General features: G+C 35.3%; 2 protein-coding genes across 3 annotated transcripts; one reads left to right on the forward strand and one right to left on the reverse strand.

The window, feature by feature from the left end:
• On the forward strand, positions 922–5450 carry LOC105169105 (ras-related protein RABC1). The gene is made up of 7 exons (XM_011089400.2): positions 922–1079; positions 1172–1344; positions 1960–2028; positions 2489–2554; positions 3736–3857; positions 4137–4265; positions 5053–5450. The coding sequence occupies exons 2-7, from the start codon at positions 1206–1208 to the stop codon at positions 5155–5157; spliced, it is 630 nt and encodes a 209-aa protein (XP_011087702.1). The 5' UTR covers positions 922–1079; positions 1172–1205; the 3' UTR covers positions 5158–5450.
• On the reverse strand, positions 6432–14699 carry LOC105169112 (cellulose synthase A catalytic subunit 3 [UDP-forming]-like). Of its 2 annotated transcripts, none has more exons than XM_011089411.2 (15): positions 14274–14699; positions 13738–13855; positions 13268–13463; positions 12450–12667; positions 12271–12346; positions 11948–12140; positions 11455–11721; positions 10839–11184; positions 10625–10762; positions 10219–10344; positions 9922–10134; positions 9484–9748; positions 8894–9096; positions 7711–8061; positions 6432–7358 (listed from the first exon to the last, which is right to left on the reverse strand). In XM_011089411.2, the coding sequence occupies exons 2-15, from the start codon at positions 13759–13761 to the stop codon at positions 6774–6776; spliced, it is 3201 nt and encodes a 1066-aa protein (XP_011087713.1). In that variant the 5' UTR covers positions 13762–13855; positions 14274–14699; the 3' UTR covers positions 6432–6773. The 2 variants fall into 2 exon arrangements, with proteins under 2 accessions (XP_011087713.1, XP_011087722.1); XM_011089420.2 differs by having other exon boundaries at positions 6774–7358; positions 13738–13889.

Below are 14780 nucleotides of genomic sequence, written 5' to 3' on the forward strand. Positions count from 1 at the left end.
ACTCGAACTCACAACCTCTTAATTACAAAACCCCATTTTCACCATTTGAATAAAATTCCTTTATCCAAATTTTCCCGTATAAAGATGTTGTTGTGTTCAAATCGATGGGATTGGATTTAAGTTAAATATTTTAAAATATATAATATCAAATTATTCAAACTTGTTTTGATAAATTCATACCACAAAAAATCTTAAAAAATTTTGAGTTTTTATTTTGAACTATATATTATGTGTCAAAATAATGAATTTCAAAGTCATTTAAAATCAAATATTTTAAAATATTTACTCTAAATTCTTTTTATTTTTACTTTTATTTAATTTTTTTTGGTAATTAGTGAGGTGTCCAAGATTTAGTGATTAGACTAGTGCATTTTATTTTAATTATATTTGATTAAGAGAGAAGCTATGCATTAATTAATTTACCTTAGCTATATGATTAGACCACTACTTACTTAACCACTTTTATGAATAAATTGTAAAAAAAATTATTTAAATACTAGTGAAAAATGAAATATTTATAAATAAAAATAAAAAATGAAAAAAATTAACTTTCGAATATTTAAATATAGTTATAATCTTATTACTAAATTATATATATCGGTATATATATGTTTTTTATTTAAATTTAATTAATTTAATTTAAATAGTTTGAAAATCGAATTTGTAAATTAAAAAACTATATTCAGTAAGCCCACATAGTGTTACTTATTGGAGGCCCATTCAGACCCTAAACCCCAACTAAAATCCAACAACTCAGTTCCAAAAATCCATATAAACAAGATATGTTTTATTTGGGACAATTCAATAATTTGAACTTAATCTTTTATAGATTCTTTGGTGTAAAGAAAAAAGAAAAATCCACGTGCTTTGATGACATCATATGATAAGTGCCCTAAAAATTGTACATTAATTACGTAAAGATTGTATTAATTGATTAAGATTTGAGTATAATCTGAATATACATACTGCATATAATAAGCATATAATTTGAAACACTTTTAGGGATTGATATATTCATACATACATAGACGTATACGTTTATCTGGTCAGATCTCCATCCACTTCACTTTCAGCTTCAGGTCATTCTCTATCTGATTTTGATTTTTCGGCAGCTTTCTGTTCATGTTTTTATCAAATATTCATGGTTTGATTTGATTTTTTTGTGCATCAGGTTTCTGGAAAATTGGGAAGTCTGAAGAAGACATATGGAATCATCTTCTGGGGCACCGTCCGAATTCGATTATTTGTTTAAGCTGTTGATGATCGGGGATTCTGGGGTTGGGAAAAGTAGCCTTTTGCTCAGCTTCACTTCTGATACTTTCGAAGATCTTTCTCCTACAATCGGTATCCTTCTGTTATACACTTTGATATGTGTTCGTGTTGCCTTTGTATTGTTCAATTTGTCAATTAAAGTTAAATGTGATATCATTTAATGGAAAATTGGTTATGCTCAAGATAAAAAATACTTGAGGGATTGTTGGTTTCCACATTTTGTTATTTATAAGAATAAATGATTGGATTTAATCATCCCTCATTTTTAATCAAGAATTGGAATGAGCATAAGTTGGTTTTGATGGTGGATATGAGTGAACTTGTGAACTTGAATGTGTGATGCTGTGGGCTTGATGTAATTCACTATACAATATGTTGTCCTAATGGTTTGGTCCTTTTTTCCCATGATTTTCATGCAAAAATGACTAACTAATTTGCATGACTTTGTTACTTATTCAGTAAACATATAATTTAAAACTGAGGACAATGTCTGTCATTGCTTGTTCTTGAAAGCAGTATATTGTGTTGGAAGAGTCATTTATCAATATTCTTGTTGAGGTTAGTATTATTTCTTTAATAGGTGTTGTTTGAAATTGACTATATCATGCTGGAATAGTTATTCTATTTATTCAAGTTGTCTTAAACAGTTCTTCTTTTGGTGTTGCGATTTGCTATATCTGCCTGCAGGAGTGGATTTCAAGGTGAAGCATGTTACTGTTGGAGAGAAAAAGTTGAAGCTTGCAATTTGGGACACTGGTAAGGATTATGTAGGTATACTGTTGGTAAAAGACTAGGGATGGTGTACTATGTGTAGCATTAAGGTCTTTCGGCTTACTTCTATATATTTGAATCATTTTCACTTCGAATTTCATATTTCCGAAATTATAGTCAGTTGCTCTTGAACTGTGCTCTTTGAACTAGTAAAGTGCAAAATACTTTTCGTTTAGGGCTAAGGTTGTAGGAAACTAGTTACAAATGAGCTAATCTTAGAAATACTTTTCAGATAAGTGTTCATTAGCCAATGTATAAATGGTGCAGGTTGATTGTGATCTTTTCTGTTAACAAAGCTGCATCCCATTCACTGCTCATACTCTGATGTAAAACTCTCTGTTGGCATGTCTTGGCGCTTTTATATGGATGCTTTATACATTAACTAGGCTGCATGTTGCTTGAGGAGCTACATGAGGTTTGCATAATCTAAATTCTCCTTTTGCAGCTGGACAGGAAAGATTTAGGACTTTGACCAGTTCATATTACAGAGGAGCTCAAGGAATCATCATGGGTATGCTTTTCCTTTTTAGTAGACTCCTTTTCGTGTAAGTCGATGTCTTTCCTTGAGAAAGAAAGATTGCAGCAATAATTATCATTGATTATGATTAGATGCTCAAAGGATTTATTAGTAATAGCCTGTGGATCATGCCTCTAAATGTATTCTCTTTTGGATATCAATTTTTCTACTGTTGAAGTTAGTGCCATAAAATTCGGATGTTACGTCAGCAGAGGGTTATAATTTTTTTTTAATCCAGGAAAACCTTTTTTTTTTAAATAAAAAATCTCTTGGGGTCCCCGAGAAACTTTGATATGAAGAGTTCAGATCAGAAACCAAATATAGGGTCTCCTACTCAGTTTCTTTCTTCTTCTGCTCATCAAGTCTCCATGGTCATCAAAAGTTGATGGTGTGTCTATCTGTAGCTGGATAGTGATTCAAGGAAATGGCGCCTGGATAGTAGTTGCTAGCATATTTTGTGTGTCCTATTGCATGGCATTTTCCTGCATTATAGAACTATGCTAACATGGGCAAGCGTGGTACTCCTTTGAGTTAATAAAGGATGTCTTGCATTGTATTTTATTTTTCCCAAAGGATTTCTCTGATACTCTAATCTCAGTCGCCACAAAAAGAGTTAGAAGTCCATTGTGCCCTTTGCTTAAATTTAATGGGATAAGGGAAATACCAAAATAGAATCAATTTTTCCTTATTGTGATCACCAGTGTCATGGAGAGGAACTAGTTAAGTGGAAGTTGAGAATTCTTTCTTCAGTGCTTCAGATGGAAAGTATGTAATGTAGAGGTTAACTTAAAAGTCTAAAGTTATTTTTGGCACATATACTTATTATTAATCAAGGGTAATCTTGGAAGAATGTAAGCAAAATTTGACTTTTCTTGTTTGTTTAAAAAGTCAAAGTTTGCATCTTTTACGGGATGGGGGGGATTTTGCTTCTCATTCATGTGTCTAGGTGTCAAAACTATATTTTGCATGACATAGCATTACTTGAGACTTGAGATATGATATTATCTTTTCATTATAGAATAATAATTTCAGCTTTGCACAGGCATTCACATTGCAGATCACATGAAACTAGTTTCCCTTTTACTTTGGAATGGTTTCTCTTAATTTCTTCTGTTGCAATATAACATTTTCTTCTCTGATTTGTCTGAAAAACTGATCATCTTATTGTCATTCAGTTTATGATGTGACTCGGCGAGAAACCTTTACAAATCTATCTGATATTTGGGCTAAAGAAATTGACCTGTACTCAACAAATCAAGATTGCATTAAGATGCTAGTTGGCAACAAAGTTGATAAGGTATCTTCATTACCAGTGGTATCTGAATTTGATTGCATATTTTCTTTGTTAGTGCTATCTGGGATATCAGTTCCTTGGACATATGACTGGATTCCTTGCGCTGTCTCATATTTGATTATGTCTTTCTATTATTTAACTCCTTTTCCTAGTGCTTTTAGGTTTATCTAGCTGCGAGTATGTGTTTTCTCTTGTTTGTATTAGATATAGCAATATAAACATGATGATGGCGGTATTACATTATGCTTGTTAACAAAAAATTATCGTCTCCACCTTTTGCAGGAAAGTGAAAGAGCTGTGAGCAAAAAAGAGGGCATTGAGTTTGCGAGGGAGTATGGATGCCTCTTCATTGAATGTAGTGCCAAGACTAGAGTAAATGTGGAGCAATGTTTTGAGGAACTTGTTCTGAAGGTTAGTGGCGCATTAACAGATTGCTTTCTTTTTCTCAATCTTGTTGAGTTATTTGTTAATGGTCATTGAGTACTGAACGAGGACTTGGGGTCTTATCATCCAGCTATTTGGGCTAACCGGTTCAACAAGAGCAAGAGAAAGTCTTTCTTTTGGGGTTTGGACTTAACCTGAATTTACATGGACTGGGCTATGAGTTAAAAACAATATAGAGCAATAGTGTGAGAAACAAAATGGTTCACTTGGTAATGTTCATATTCATTATATCTGCTTTTCTAATCTCTGTAACTCAACAAGCATGATGAGCAAGATAAAACCAGTTAGTTCATCAAATTGATTTCCAATCTTCAGATATATGAACTGAAGCAATGTGAAAGTCTAAAGAAGCCTTTATTACAATATACTACAAAAAATGTAACCCTGCATATAATAATGTATCAGATCAGGAAATTCCCATCTTTTCTCTTGCTGTTTTGTTTCTTCCTCTCAACTATTTTCATAGTATTACCCTTGACCTTATTCCCTTTGGCAAGCTGAGAATTTTCGATTTTGCTCTGTTTCGTTCACCACCTTATCATTAATCTAAGAATCACACGTTTTCCCTCACCGTGTCCACATAGCTATATTGTCTATTAAACACGCATCAAGCCGCTATTGAGGTATACTACATTTGCTATTAACATTGACATCGAAACTCAAAAGCTTGTTTGATTAGTCTTACAGTGCCTTTTTAAAGCCGCTTGTCTATTTGTAATAACATATACACCTTCAATGTTCGAATTTTTGACAGATCTTGGAGACACCAAGTCTCTTAGCTGAAGGCTCAGCTGGTGTGAAGAAAAACATCTTCAAACAGAAACCTCCAGAGTCTGATGCATCCTCCGGCTGCTGCTGAATCTTTCTTACCTTCGGCACTCATTTCCTTCCAAATGTGACATTAGAGGCATTTGTTGTCCTGCTTGACACGAGAAGCTTGTGTAACTGATCTTCTCTGAACATTGTATAGTGGTCCAATGTTGCATAGTGGTTTGGTCCCGATTTATTTTATGCTGTCTTATAGTTGCATTTTCTAAAATATCCTTTTGTTCCCTGTCGTAGGCTCGTAGCTTGCTATCTCCAATATGTATACATTCATTGCCATATTGCCTGCATTATTTATGGCAAGTGAAAAGCGAATTAGTTGATAAATCTCCTCAAAGCTCAAAGCATATCACATTCACTGGGTTCAATGCCACACAGTTGATCAATGAGCAATTTTATAAACCAAATGTACGTGCAGTTAGGGAAAATATTTGCGCAAATCAGATCTGCTTAGCATTTAAATTAAGATTCGCTTTTTCTTTCATTGTAGGGTTAATTACATTTAAACTCCTTTTGAAAATACAAAATTACACTTCAAAAAAATTTCAAAATTATATTTACACTTTTTTGAAATTCATGTTTACACTTAATCCTTTTTTTTTTTAGGATTTGGATGAAAAATGCTAATGTTAACAAAAAAAATTAATTTTTACCTCTCATTTAATATTTCTATGTAATAATTTATACTTATAAGCAAAAAATATAATTATGTTAACTTCACATCATTTATATACATTCCCTCCTAAGTACAAAAATATATATAAAAATATTAAATGGGGTTAAAATGAAAATTTTATGTAATTTTTTTTATTGATGTCAATATTTTCCATCCAAATTCTATCAGAAAGAGATCAAGTGTATAGGGAGAATTTTTGAAGGAAGTGTAATTATAGTTTTTATATTTTTATGGGGGCTAAGTATAATTAACCCTTTATTTTGTTGTGTTTTTTATTTTTTTTCCTTTAATTGAATAATGGAAGTGTTTTTTACAAGTCATTCAAAAATTTGTCAGACTGGAATTTTGAGTGAATTATATATCTATCTTTTCTACTTTTATATTTGATTATAAAATTATTTAAATCTAGATCAAATAACATATACATAAATATATATATATACATAAATATATATATATTATATAGTTAGGCCAAGTTCTGATGCAAATTTAAGGGCAAAGCCGTAAATATATTGTATAAAGTCGTAAAAGAATTTCGTTTTTATTTATAAAAACATTTTTCACAGCTTTGTCTTGGTACTTTATTTTTGTAAAATTTTGTAGACTTACTTGTCCAACTATAATTGCACATCTGCCAACCGTTAACTGTTCTATACTATTACAAACGTAGTGTATTAAATGAACGAATGGACGGACTGAACTTCATTACAGTATGACAAGTGTTTACTCATAAGTTACAGAGACTTCTCCCAAGACTCTTTGGAAGATGTAATATGATCATCTTTGTTTTCATAATTACCCCTCTCAGAAGAACTTATATATCTGTGCACAAAACCGAAACTTCACATGGACAAAAAAAGTACACCAAGATGTGAGCAGAATATAGAAATGTGATTTATCACATCACTACCTTTAGGACTTAGGCTTCTTTGGAGGCCTCTGAGGCGAATGTTCGAATAGATATCATGTCCACACTAGCAGTTAATTCCACACTGTTCAACATCTGGGCCTGTGACTCTTGTGGTGAATGGATCAACTCGCACCCATAACAATGAAAAGATTGAAGCTAGAAGAATGGACCAAACGACCACAATAGTGGGTGTGCGGTTTTGGCGACCCATAAGACCTTTGAGGAAAGGGTAGAGATGAACAATCACCCAGAAGGCAAAGAATAGTTTCCCAAAGAGGGGGCCCCACGATTGGTATCCGCTGTTGATAGCATATGAAATTCCAGCAACAACACCTACCAAGTTTATGATGAGGAGAGTCGTTGGTGGTATTAGAAGAGTTGTCCATTTGAACATGTAGAGCTCAGCAAAATCTCCATCTTCGTCGGAGGCCTTAGACGTGACAGTGAAGTTGGTATCTATTCCAGCCAGAACTTTGAGCAATCCTTGGAAGACAGCAAAGAGATGAGAAGAGACACCTCCAATGACCCAAAACTGCTCATTCCTCCACCATTCATCAATTCCAACCCCACTCCATCTCATCTCCAGTATACCAGTTGCGAAGATGGAGAGAAAGAGTGATAGAAACCAGATACTAGCAAGGTTACTAATCTGCAACATAGAGTTGTCATTTTCAATGTTAGTCTATGTAAATTTACTGCTGAAGATGTATTCTATAATCCTATCACGCCGTGATCATTGTTCGATGAAGTATTAAGAGAATATTTAATATAATTAATCAGCTTGATGCAGCATGCAGTCACCAATGAAGGCAAAAATGAAACATCAAGTTTATTGGATGTATCAGTATAACAAGTATGATGATACCACCCAAGAGACATTTCATTGTTGTGGAGTGCAAGGACGTGAATGTTTGGATGGTCGATGGCTAAATGGGATACAGATAGGAGTAATCAAGGGTAAATTTCCATTAATCATTAGGACTTGGGAAATGGATACTAACCTGAGGAATAATGAACTTCCCTGTGAGTAAGCAGACAGCTGGCAATGTACAATAAAGCAGAAGAGGAATGGCAGTGATTGGGTAAATTGTTGTGTTGACATATGCAAATCTCTCAAGCCATTTTAATCTTCCACCATAGCCATACCATATCGGACAATGCCTGCTAAATAAAATTTCCACAGATCCCAAGGCCCATCGAAGCACTTGGTTTAGACGATCAGAAAGATTGATTGGAGCAGACCCCTTGAAGGCTGGTCTTGGAGGCATACAGTAAATAGATCGCCAGCCACGAGCATGCATCTTAAATCCGGTAAGAATATCTTCTGTGACGGAACCATAAATCCATCCTATCTGCACACAGAAAGAAATGCATCTCAGAATATACTACATTCAGTACTTGCATTTTGTTCTTCAGAAGTCACAAGAGAGAAGCATATTTACAGGTAATATGCACTTAATGGTTTATAAAAGAAAATGTCAGAACATCAAGAACATGAGATGATGTGAGGGTGTTGATATCCTTATTAAGAAATATACAAGCAACCAAAACTATTTAAAATGCCAGTTTACAAAAGTGATATCAGCACAAGAATGACTCGACATGTCGTAAAGGTATAAATAGGAGGATAAAAATATTCAAACATCTTTGAAGATCACAGGCACACCTCAATCTTAGAATTGACATTAGAACATAAAGGCTGCATCTTATGACCAATTCCCAAAACCAAAGAAGGGCTGTAAAGGAAAGGAAAGTAGGGGAGTGAAGGTAATGAGAAGTACAATATGATTCTTATCTTTTGGGATTGGGCATATGATTTCACTGGTAGCCAATAGAATTGCTATTTTGCTAAAGTTAAGCATCAATATTTCATTGGCTCTTCAATCTTAATTTGGTGCAGTGTACTCTAATTCCCACTATTCGGTTGAATACTTATTTTTTCAAAGAATGTTGTTGAAAAAGCTAAATCTTTTACATCTTTGTACAGTTACCATAGAATATTCAAGAATATTTCACTGTTTCTCTTGGATTTTGTTACAACTACACATTTATAAAGGTAAAAGATCCCTTTGTTTAGGCGTTTCTTACCAAACTAAAGTACTTCTGACATCTGCTCTTTGTTGGAATAAAGAGCATTTTAGCCCCAACAAGAACTTCGGATAGAAAATAACTATACAAACTTACCTCACTTCCCCATTCTGTCTTATCTTCATAACCACAACTTATAACATGAATGGCCTCTTTCAGGAGAGTCTCTGGTGTGGCAGATTGAGGCACACCACCATTCTCCATTAGTGTAGATGCAACGAAAACTGCAGACTGGCCAAATCTTTTCTCAAGGCTCATCTGGGACATGAGCAATGACTTCTCATCATCAAATCCAGCACCTGATTTATTACCAAGTGAGAACATTTAGCAACATACCAAAGATATGAACAATTAGATAGATAAAAGAAAGTTCTCGTAAACATCTTTTCCTGATGCTAATTTTGTCTCTTTGCAAGACAAAAAACTTAATAAACAAGAGAAAATGGGTGTGCTAAGACATGTGAAGTAATGCAAAACTTGAAATAAGATAATTGCAGAAAGGCATAAGTGCAAAATTTTCACATGTTGAACGCGGCAAATTTGAATCAGAATACAATATAAGCATCACGTCCATATCCATTGACGCAGTAAAATCATCACCAAATTAACTATTTCATATCAATAAGAGTGTTGATAAAAATACCAACTAACAAGTAGCTGGACTTATTGATTTAAAGAGAGCATACCTTCAACACCCTCCTCTATATCCTCCAAGCTGAAAATAGGAACAGTGGGATCAACGTGCTTGCTAGATTTCTTTTTATCTGACCCCTTCTTACTTGATTTAGAACTTTTTTTCCTTGACCCACCAAAACAGGACGAGAGGAAGCCAGGTTTCTTATGCTTAGGTTTGTGAGGAGGCTCATAACCATACAAAGCTGTTCTATTAAAGACACATCCAGTTCCCACATATACAGGGCCTTGAATTCCATCCAAACCTCTCAAGTTAATCTGGTAGCACAAAAGAACAAACTCAATATGAGTTATAAATAGCCAACAAAAATTACTCTCATCAAATAGCAAAGCATTGTTCAAGCCTACTACTTAAAAGTAACAGCTAAACCAATTATTAGTATAATCTAATAGCTAAGAGCCACAAACAACTGCCAGTATGGCGAACTCACATCAAAGAAGACAGTATTGCGGTTGGCATATCGATCACTCCTATCTATACCATCAAATCTCTGTGGAAATTGAACATAGCACACATATTTCCCTAGATTTGGATCCATTAAAAAGCACATTGCTTCACGTAAGGCCTTGCTGTTGTTTATGTAGTGATCACAATCAAGATTCAACAAGAAAGGTCCATTAGTAAGAACTGCTGACACCCGAACCTGCAAAAGTTGTTTAAGATGTTGAATTTGTCAATAGGCAAAATGTACAAGGGTCAAGGTCAAACTGTATCCATTTGCACTTACAAGTGCATTCATGGCACCAGCTTTCTTGTGATGCTGGAAACCTGGACGCTTCTCACGAGAAACATACACTAACCGCGGCAGCTCATTACCCTCGCTATCAAGGCCTCCACTTTGGCCCAGGAAAACCTGCAAGCAAAAGATAAGATGATACAATGTAGAGGAGAAACAAGGAACAACTGCAAGTAACTACATGCAGGTTACATGAGCGTATCAGCTTAAGATAACATAACCCTTGGTAAAGTCCAAAATAAATAGAAAAGATCAACATCTTATTTATGACACTGTCCCATACACTGTACATGGCAGCTATGTAGAAGAGGATTATTGACACAAATTATTTGATATGTATCAAGGAACATAACACTATAACCAGCTATAGCTTCAAGTCTCTAAAAGTTTAGCTCACCTGGATCATTCCTGGATGGTCCCTTGTATTATTTCCTGGCCATGGTGTGCCATCTTGCATGATCCAACCTTCTTCAGGAACTTTTTGGGCTTTAGCAACGAGTGCATTTATACGAATTTTGAACTCTTCATATTCTCTCTGCAGGAGAAATAACATAAGATGCTTGAAAAGATCTGACGATCCAATAGCTTTTTTAACACAAAACAATATTCACCTTCATAGCTCTACGATCTTTTACAAAGGATGGCTGAACTTTATCTTTTAAGTAGTCAATCTTCTGAGCAAAATACCATTCTGGAGCCCGAGGCTCAATATTGTACTTCTTGCAGAAAGGAACCCATTTTCTTGCAAATTCTGATGTTTCTGACAGAGCTTCAAATGTCAGCATGGCGGCACCATCATCAGAAACATAGCATGAGACTTTGTCCACAGGATAGTCCACCGAAAGAATGGACAAGACAGTATTAGCTGTAACCAGAGGAGGCTCCTTCAAAGGATCAACAGTACTGACAAATATGTCAACAGCAGCTAATTGTGATGGCTCTCCTTCGCGGTCATATCTGCCAATAAATTACATGTTTCAAAATCAGACTACAAGAAGAACTTTCATTAATTTATAGATGACCTTGGAGAAAAAGAAAACATTTTTTTAATTTCAAAATAAAGAAAAATGAAGGGGAAAAATAAAGAAAAAAGATGCTACAATATTTTGAACTTAAACAATGATACTGCATTCATCTCCCTATTATACATCAGCACACCATTGCAAATAGCTAGACTAGAAGGAAAAACGTGTATATTAGACTCGGGTAGATGGAAACATTTCTCACCTAAGAGCAAGCCTGTCAAGATATGTTTCACGATTTACTGGAAGCCATTTTGGGAACTGATCCAAAATCCATGATATTGCAAACCAGATCTCACAGATCACAGAGATTAACCACAAAGCAAATGCATTTGGTACAGGATTGGTTATTCTATAGTGTAAAAAGATGCAAAGAATCACAAGCCGCAGCACAATAACCATCCTATAAGGATTTATCCTTGATGATGGAACAGAAACCTTCCTTGATAAGGGCTGTCTTGCTTCATCACTCCTGCACATTAAAGTTGATTAACCAGAAGGAAGAATTGTTGCTTAGGTCAGGAGAAAAAAAAAAAAGGAATCATCAAAGTTTTATGCATAAGGCTCTATGTGTTCAGTGCATAGTAGTGAAGTTTGTGCTGCCAAATAAGAACAAGCTAAGGTCATCCACGGACTTTAAACGATATAATCAGAATTTCTGTTTGATTTTTATAACACATAATGAAGTAAGAACTCACAACAGAGAGTCATCCACAAGCACATCTGTGCTTGCATCTATATCTCCAGCTCCTCTTTCTGAAGGAGGATGGCTGGCAGTCATTGGAACAACAGGCTTTTCCTGCTTCATCTTCCAGCCATCAACTCTCTCTTTCCAGGCAACATTGCCTAAGCCAGGGGAGCCAAAATCCCTCACTGGATCCACAATCCTTGCTGCAAACAGGAAAGAAAAAAAGAAGAGGAAGAAGATGGAAGTGTAAGTTACATGCTGATAGCAGAGACACATATAAATCCATTGGTAATGTGATAGGTTAAAATCAGGGTTAAGGAATTAGAAGTTCACGTTTTCCAGTAACACCAGGTGGAGGAGATGCCATAGAAAGACGTCCAGGAGATGCAGCAGACAGTTCTCCAGAAACCTACAAACAAGAGAGGGAGAGAGTTTTAGCATCAGAAAGGCCAAAAAAACATATCTCAGGATAACAGAATATAATATAATAAAAGAATTGACCAGAAACATACATCCGTTCCATTTGTTAGCAAAGGAATGTGGGTATGAGAGACCTCCTTATCGTACTTTGGTGCCCCAACATCTTCCCCTCTCCCATAAGTCATGTGCCAACTCAACATACGCTCTGAATTCTTCTGCTTCTCGTTTTGATTCTCAGAGAAATGGTGATCACTTGCATCATCATCAGCAGCACCATCCTCCTCTCCATCACCACGAATTGCAGGACTTCCTGTATGTGAATGTAAAATTTTCCTTTCAGGAAACCAGTTATACTGCATGTCACTACAATGTTAGCAGTTGAAGATTGACCAGAAGTCAAGCAAGGTGCAACCAACATCACCTATCCCCAACCTCAGAGAAAACTCAGAAATTAAAAAAAAAGAGTACAAAAATCATGCCGAATGTTACTGAAACTAGAATCAGCAACCCTCCTATTTTTCTTGGGTATTAAAAATGTAATTCTTCACAACATCTTGTCTCATCCATAACTTAACCATAATGCAGATTCTATTCGACATTTGTAATTTTCTTGCAACTGCAAGTGTTTGCTTTAGCATCACACATAATAAAATGCAATGTTGTGAGGTAATGTTTCTCCACTTTGAGTCACGGAGCATTGGATCTACTGAAAATTAAACTTTAAAAACTTTGGAAAATGTTTCCAGATTTTGGAATCCAATATTATTATCTATCATATACTAATGTAGATTAAAATCTACTAAATATTAGCATATACAAAGAATTTATTGATACTTTCTCCAAATGTCTAGCTTAACTATGCAAGAGATTACCATGAGTCAGTTTCCCAAATTGTATGAATTAGATTTACCTTTATGTCTCTTGTATCTGGTTTTGCATTGAGGGCAAGACTGATTACCGTCCTTCCTCTCATATTCATAGCAAGGCCTGCAAACAGGAAATGCGCAGACATTGCAAGCAACAAAAGGTTCACCATCAACAGTCAAGCCCACATCATCACCACATATCTGACAGACCTGACTTCCCATGTTCTTCAAGGTCTTCCCCTAACAATCAAACCCAACATCAGTTAAAGGAGATCTGATATTTCCAAGGTTTAAATCATGAAACTACTTCATAAATAGCTACAATGAACTTGAACCCCCAAAAAAAGAACAATGATAATCCATCCGTGTACATTGCATACAACAATATAATCACAGTGAAGAGTAAGGAAACAAGATTAAATTATTAAATAATCAATTTTGAAGAGTATTAAGGATCCTTACAAAAATATGACTAATTGCTAAAAAATAATGAAGATCAAAACTTCCAACTAACCTTGGTCGCTGCTTCAGATTCCATTGCCACTTAGCTTCGATGAGATCGATTGATTCACTGTCAGCTAGATACGAGCTTCACTCAGATTTTAACATTCGCAGAACCTCTAAAATGCCCCCTGCAAAATCGGATTTTCTTTTCACACTCGTTCACTGGAAAGTAAAGTTTCCCACTCAGATTTCATCAATTTACAGATCAGATCTACTTCGATTCACATCAAAGCCAACCAGATACGAACTCTAGATCACGCCCACCGACAACCAATTATAAAACATATCAGCCTCTCATATTTACACATTTCTGACCCCACAATAAAGCAGTATTAATTATTGCAATTAAATTGAAGGCAGTAGTCAACTAAACTTCAATTCACTCGAAAAAGCTCTGAAAAACTTAACCGCCGCATTAATTCTCAACTCCACAAATAAAACAACCAAAAAAAAAAAAGAAGAAGAAACAAGAAACAAAAAGAACCCATCAACAAGCCCATACATTCCACATAGTAAGTAACTGCAAGCCGGAAATGACCAACGTACCACGCCTCACAGTCGAAGGCTACCGCAATCTCCGGCACTGAGATACAGAACAAAATCTCTAACGTAATCAATTAAACACACTCGATCAACAATCCACCAGATCATTCACAGATACAAGATGAGGGACAGGAACGCAGATGCGGAAAATGGAGGAGGATAGAGTGAGACGAACCAGCAGCTGTCGGTCTCCCTCTCTCCTATTTACTCTCTCTAGAGAGATATTACAAGTACGTTGAATATATAGAAGAGTATGGGTTCAGCTATTATTACTGAAAATCAATGCTACAATTATCAACTAATGATGAAAATGAGCAGATTAAAAAATGGAGTGTGACAGAAGAAAACGACAGCGAAGCTGCCGAGAGTGAGCAGATTTGTAGAGAGAGAAAAGAGGAGTAAGAGAGAGTGTGGGTCTGGCAATTAATCCACCGACAGTAACGAGAGGAATGTGTGCATTTGTCACCCACCCGCCACTGTGTAGTGTATTATTGCAGTGCTTTAAAGAGT

Source organism: Sesamum indicum, linkage group LG1 (assembly GCF_000512975.1).
Source record: "Sesamum indicum cultivar Zhongzhi No. 13 linkage group LG1, S_indicum_v1.0, whole genome shotgun sequence".
Classification (NCBI taxonomy): domain Eukaryota; kingdom Viridiplantae; phylum Streptophyta; class Magnoliopsida; order Lamiales; family Pedaliaceae; genus Sesamum; species Sesamum indicum.

Excerpts from the sequence above, each read along its gene's own strand:
- LOC105169105 (XM_011089400.2), top strand. The coding sequence starts at position 1,206 with ATGGAATCATCTTCTGGGGCACCGTCCGAATTCGATTATTTGTTTAAG. Across the intron at positions 1,345-1,959 it reads AGATCTTTCTCCTACAATCG|GAGTGGATTTCAAGGTGAAG; the intron begins GTATCCTTCTGT and ends ATCTGCCTGCAG. Across the intron at positions 4,266-5,052 it reads TTGAGGAACTTGTTCTGAAG|ATCTTGGAGACACCAAGTCT; the intron begins GTTAGTGGCGCA and ends AATTTTTGACAG.
- LOC105169112 (XM_011089411.2), bottom strand. The coding sequence starts at position 13,761 with ATGGAATCTGAAGCAGCGACCAAG. Across the intron at positions 12,347-12,449 it reads TGCTAACAAATGGAACGGAT|GTTTCTGGAGAACTGTCTGC; the intron begins GTATGTTTCTGG and ends TCTTGTTTGTAG. Across the intron at positions 9,097-9,483 it reads TATAGAGGAGGGTGTTGAAG|GTGCTGGATTTGATGATGAG; the intron begins GTATGCTCTCTT and ends GTAATAAATCAG.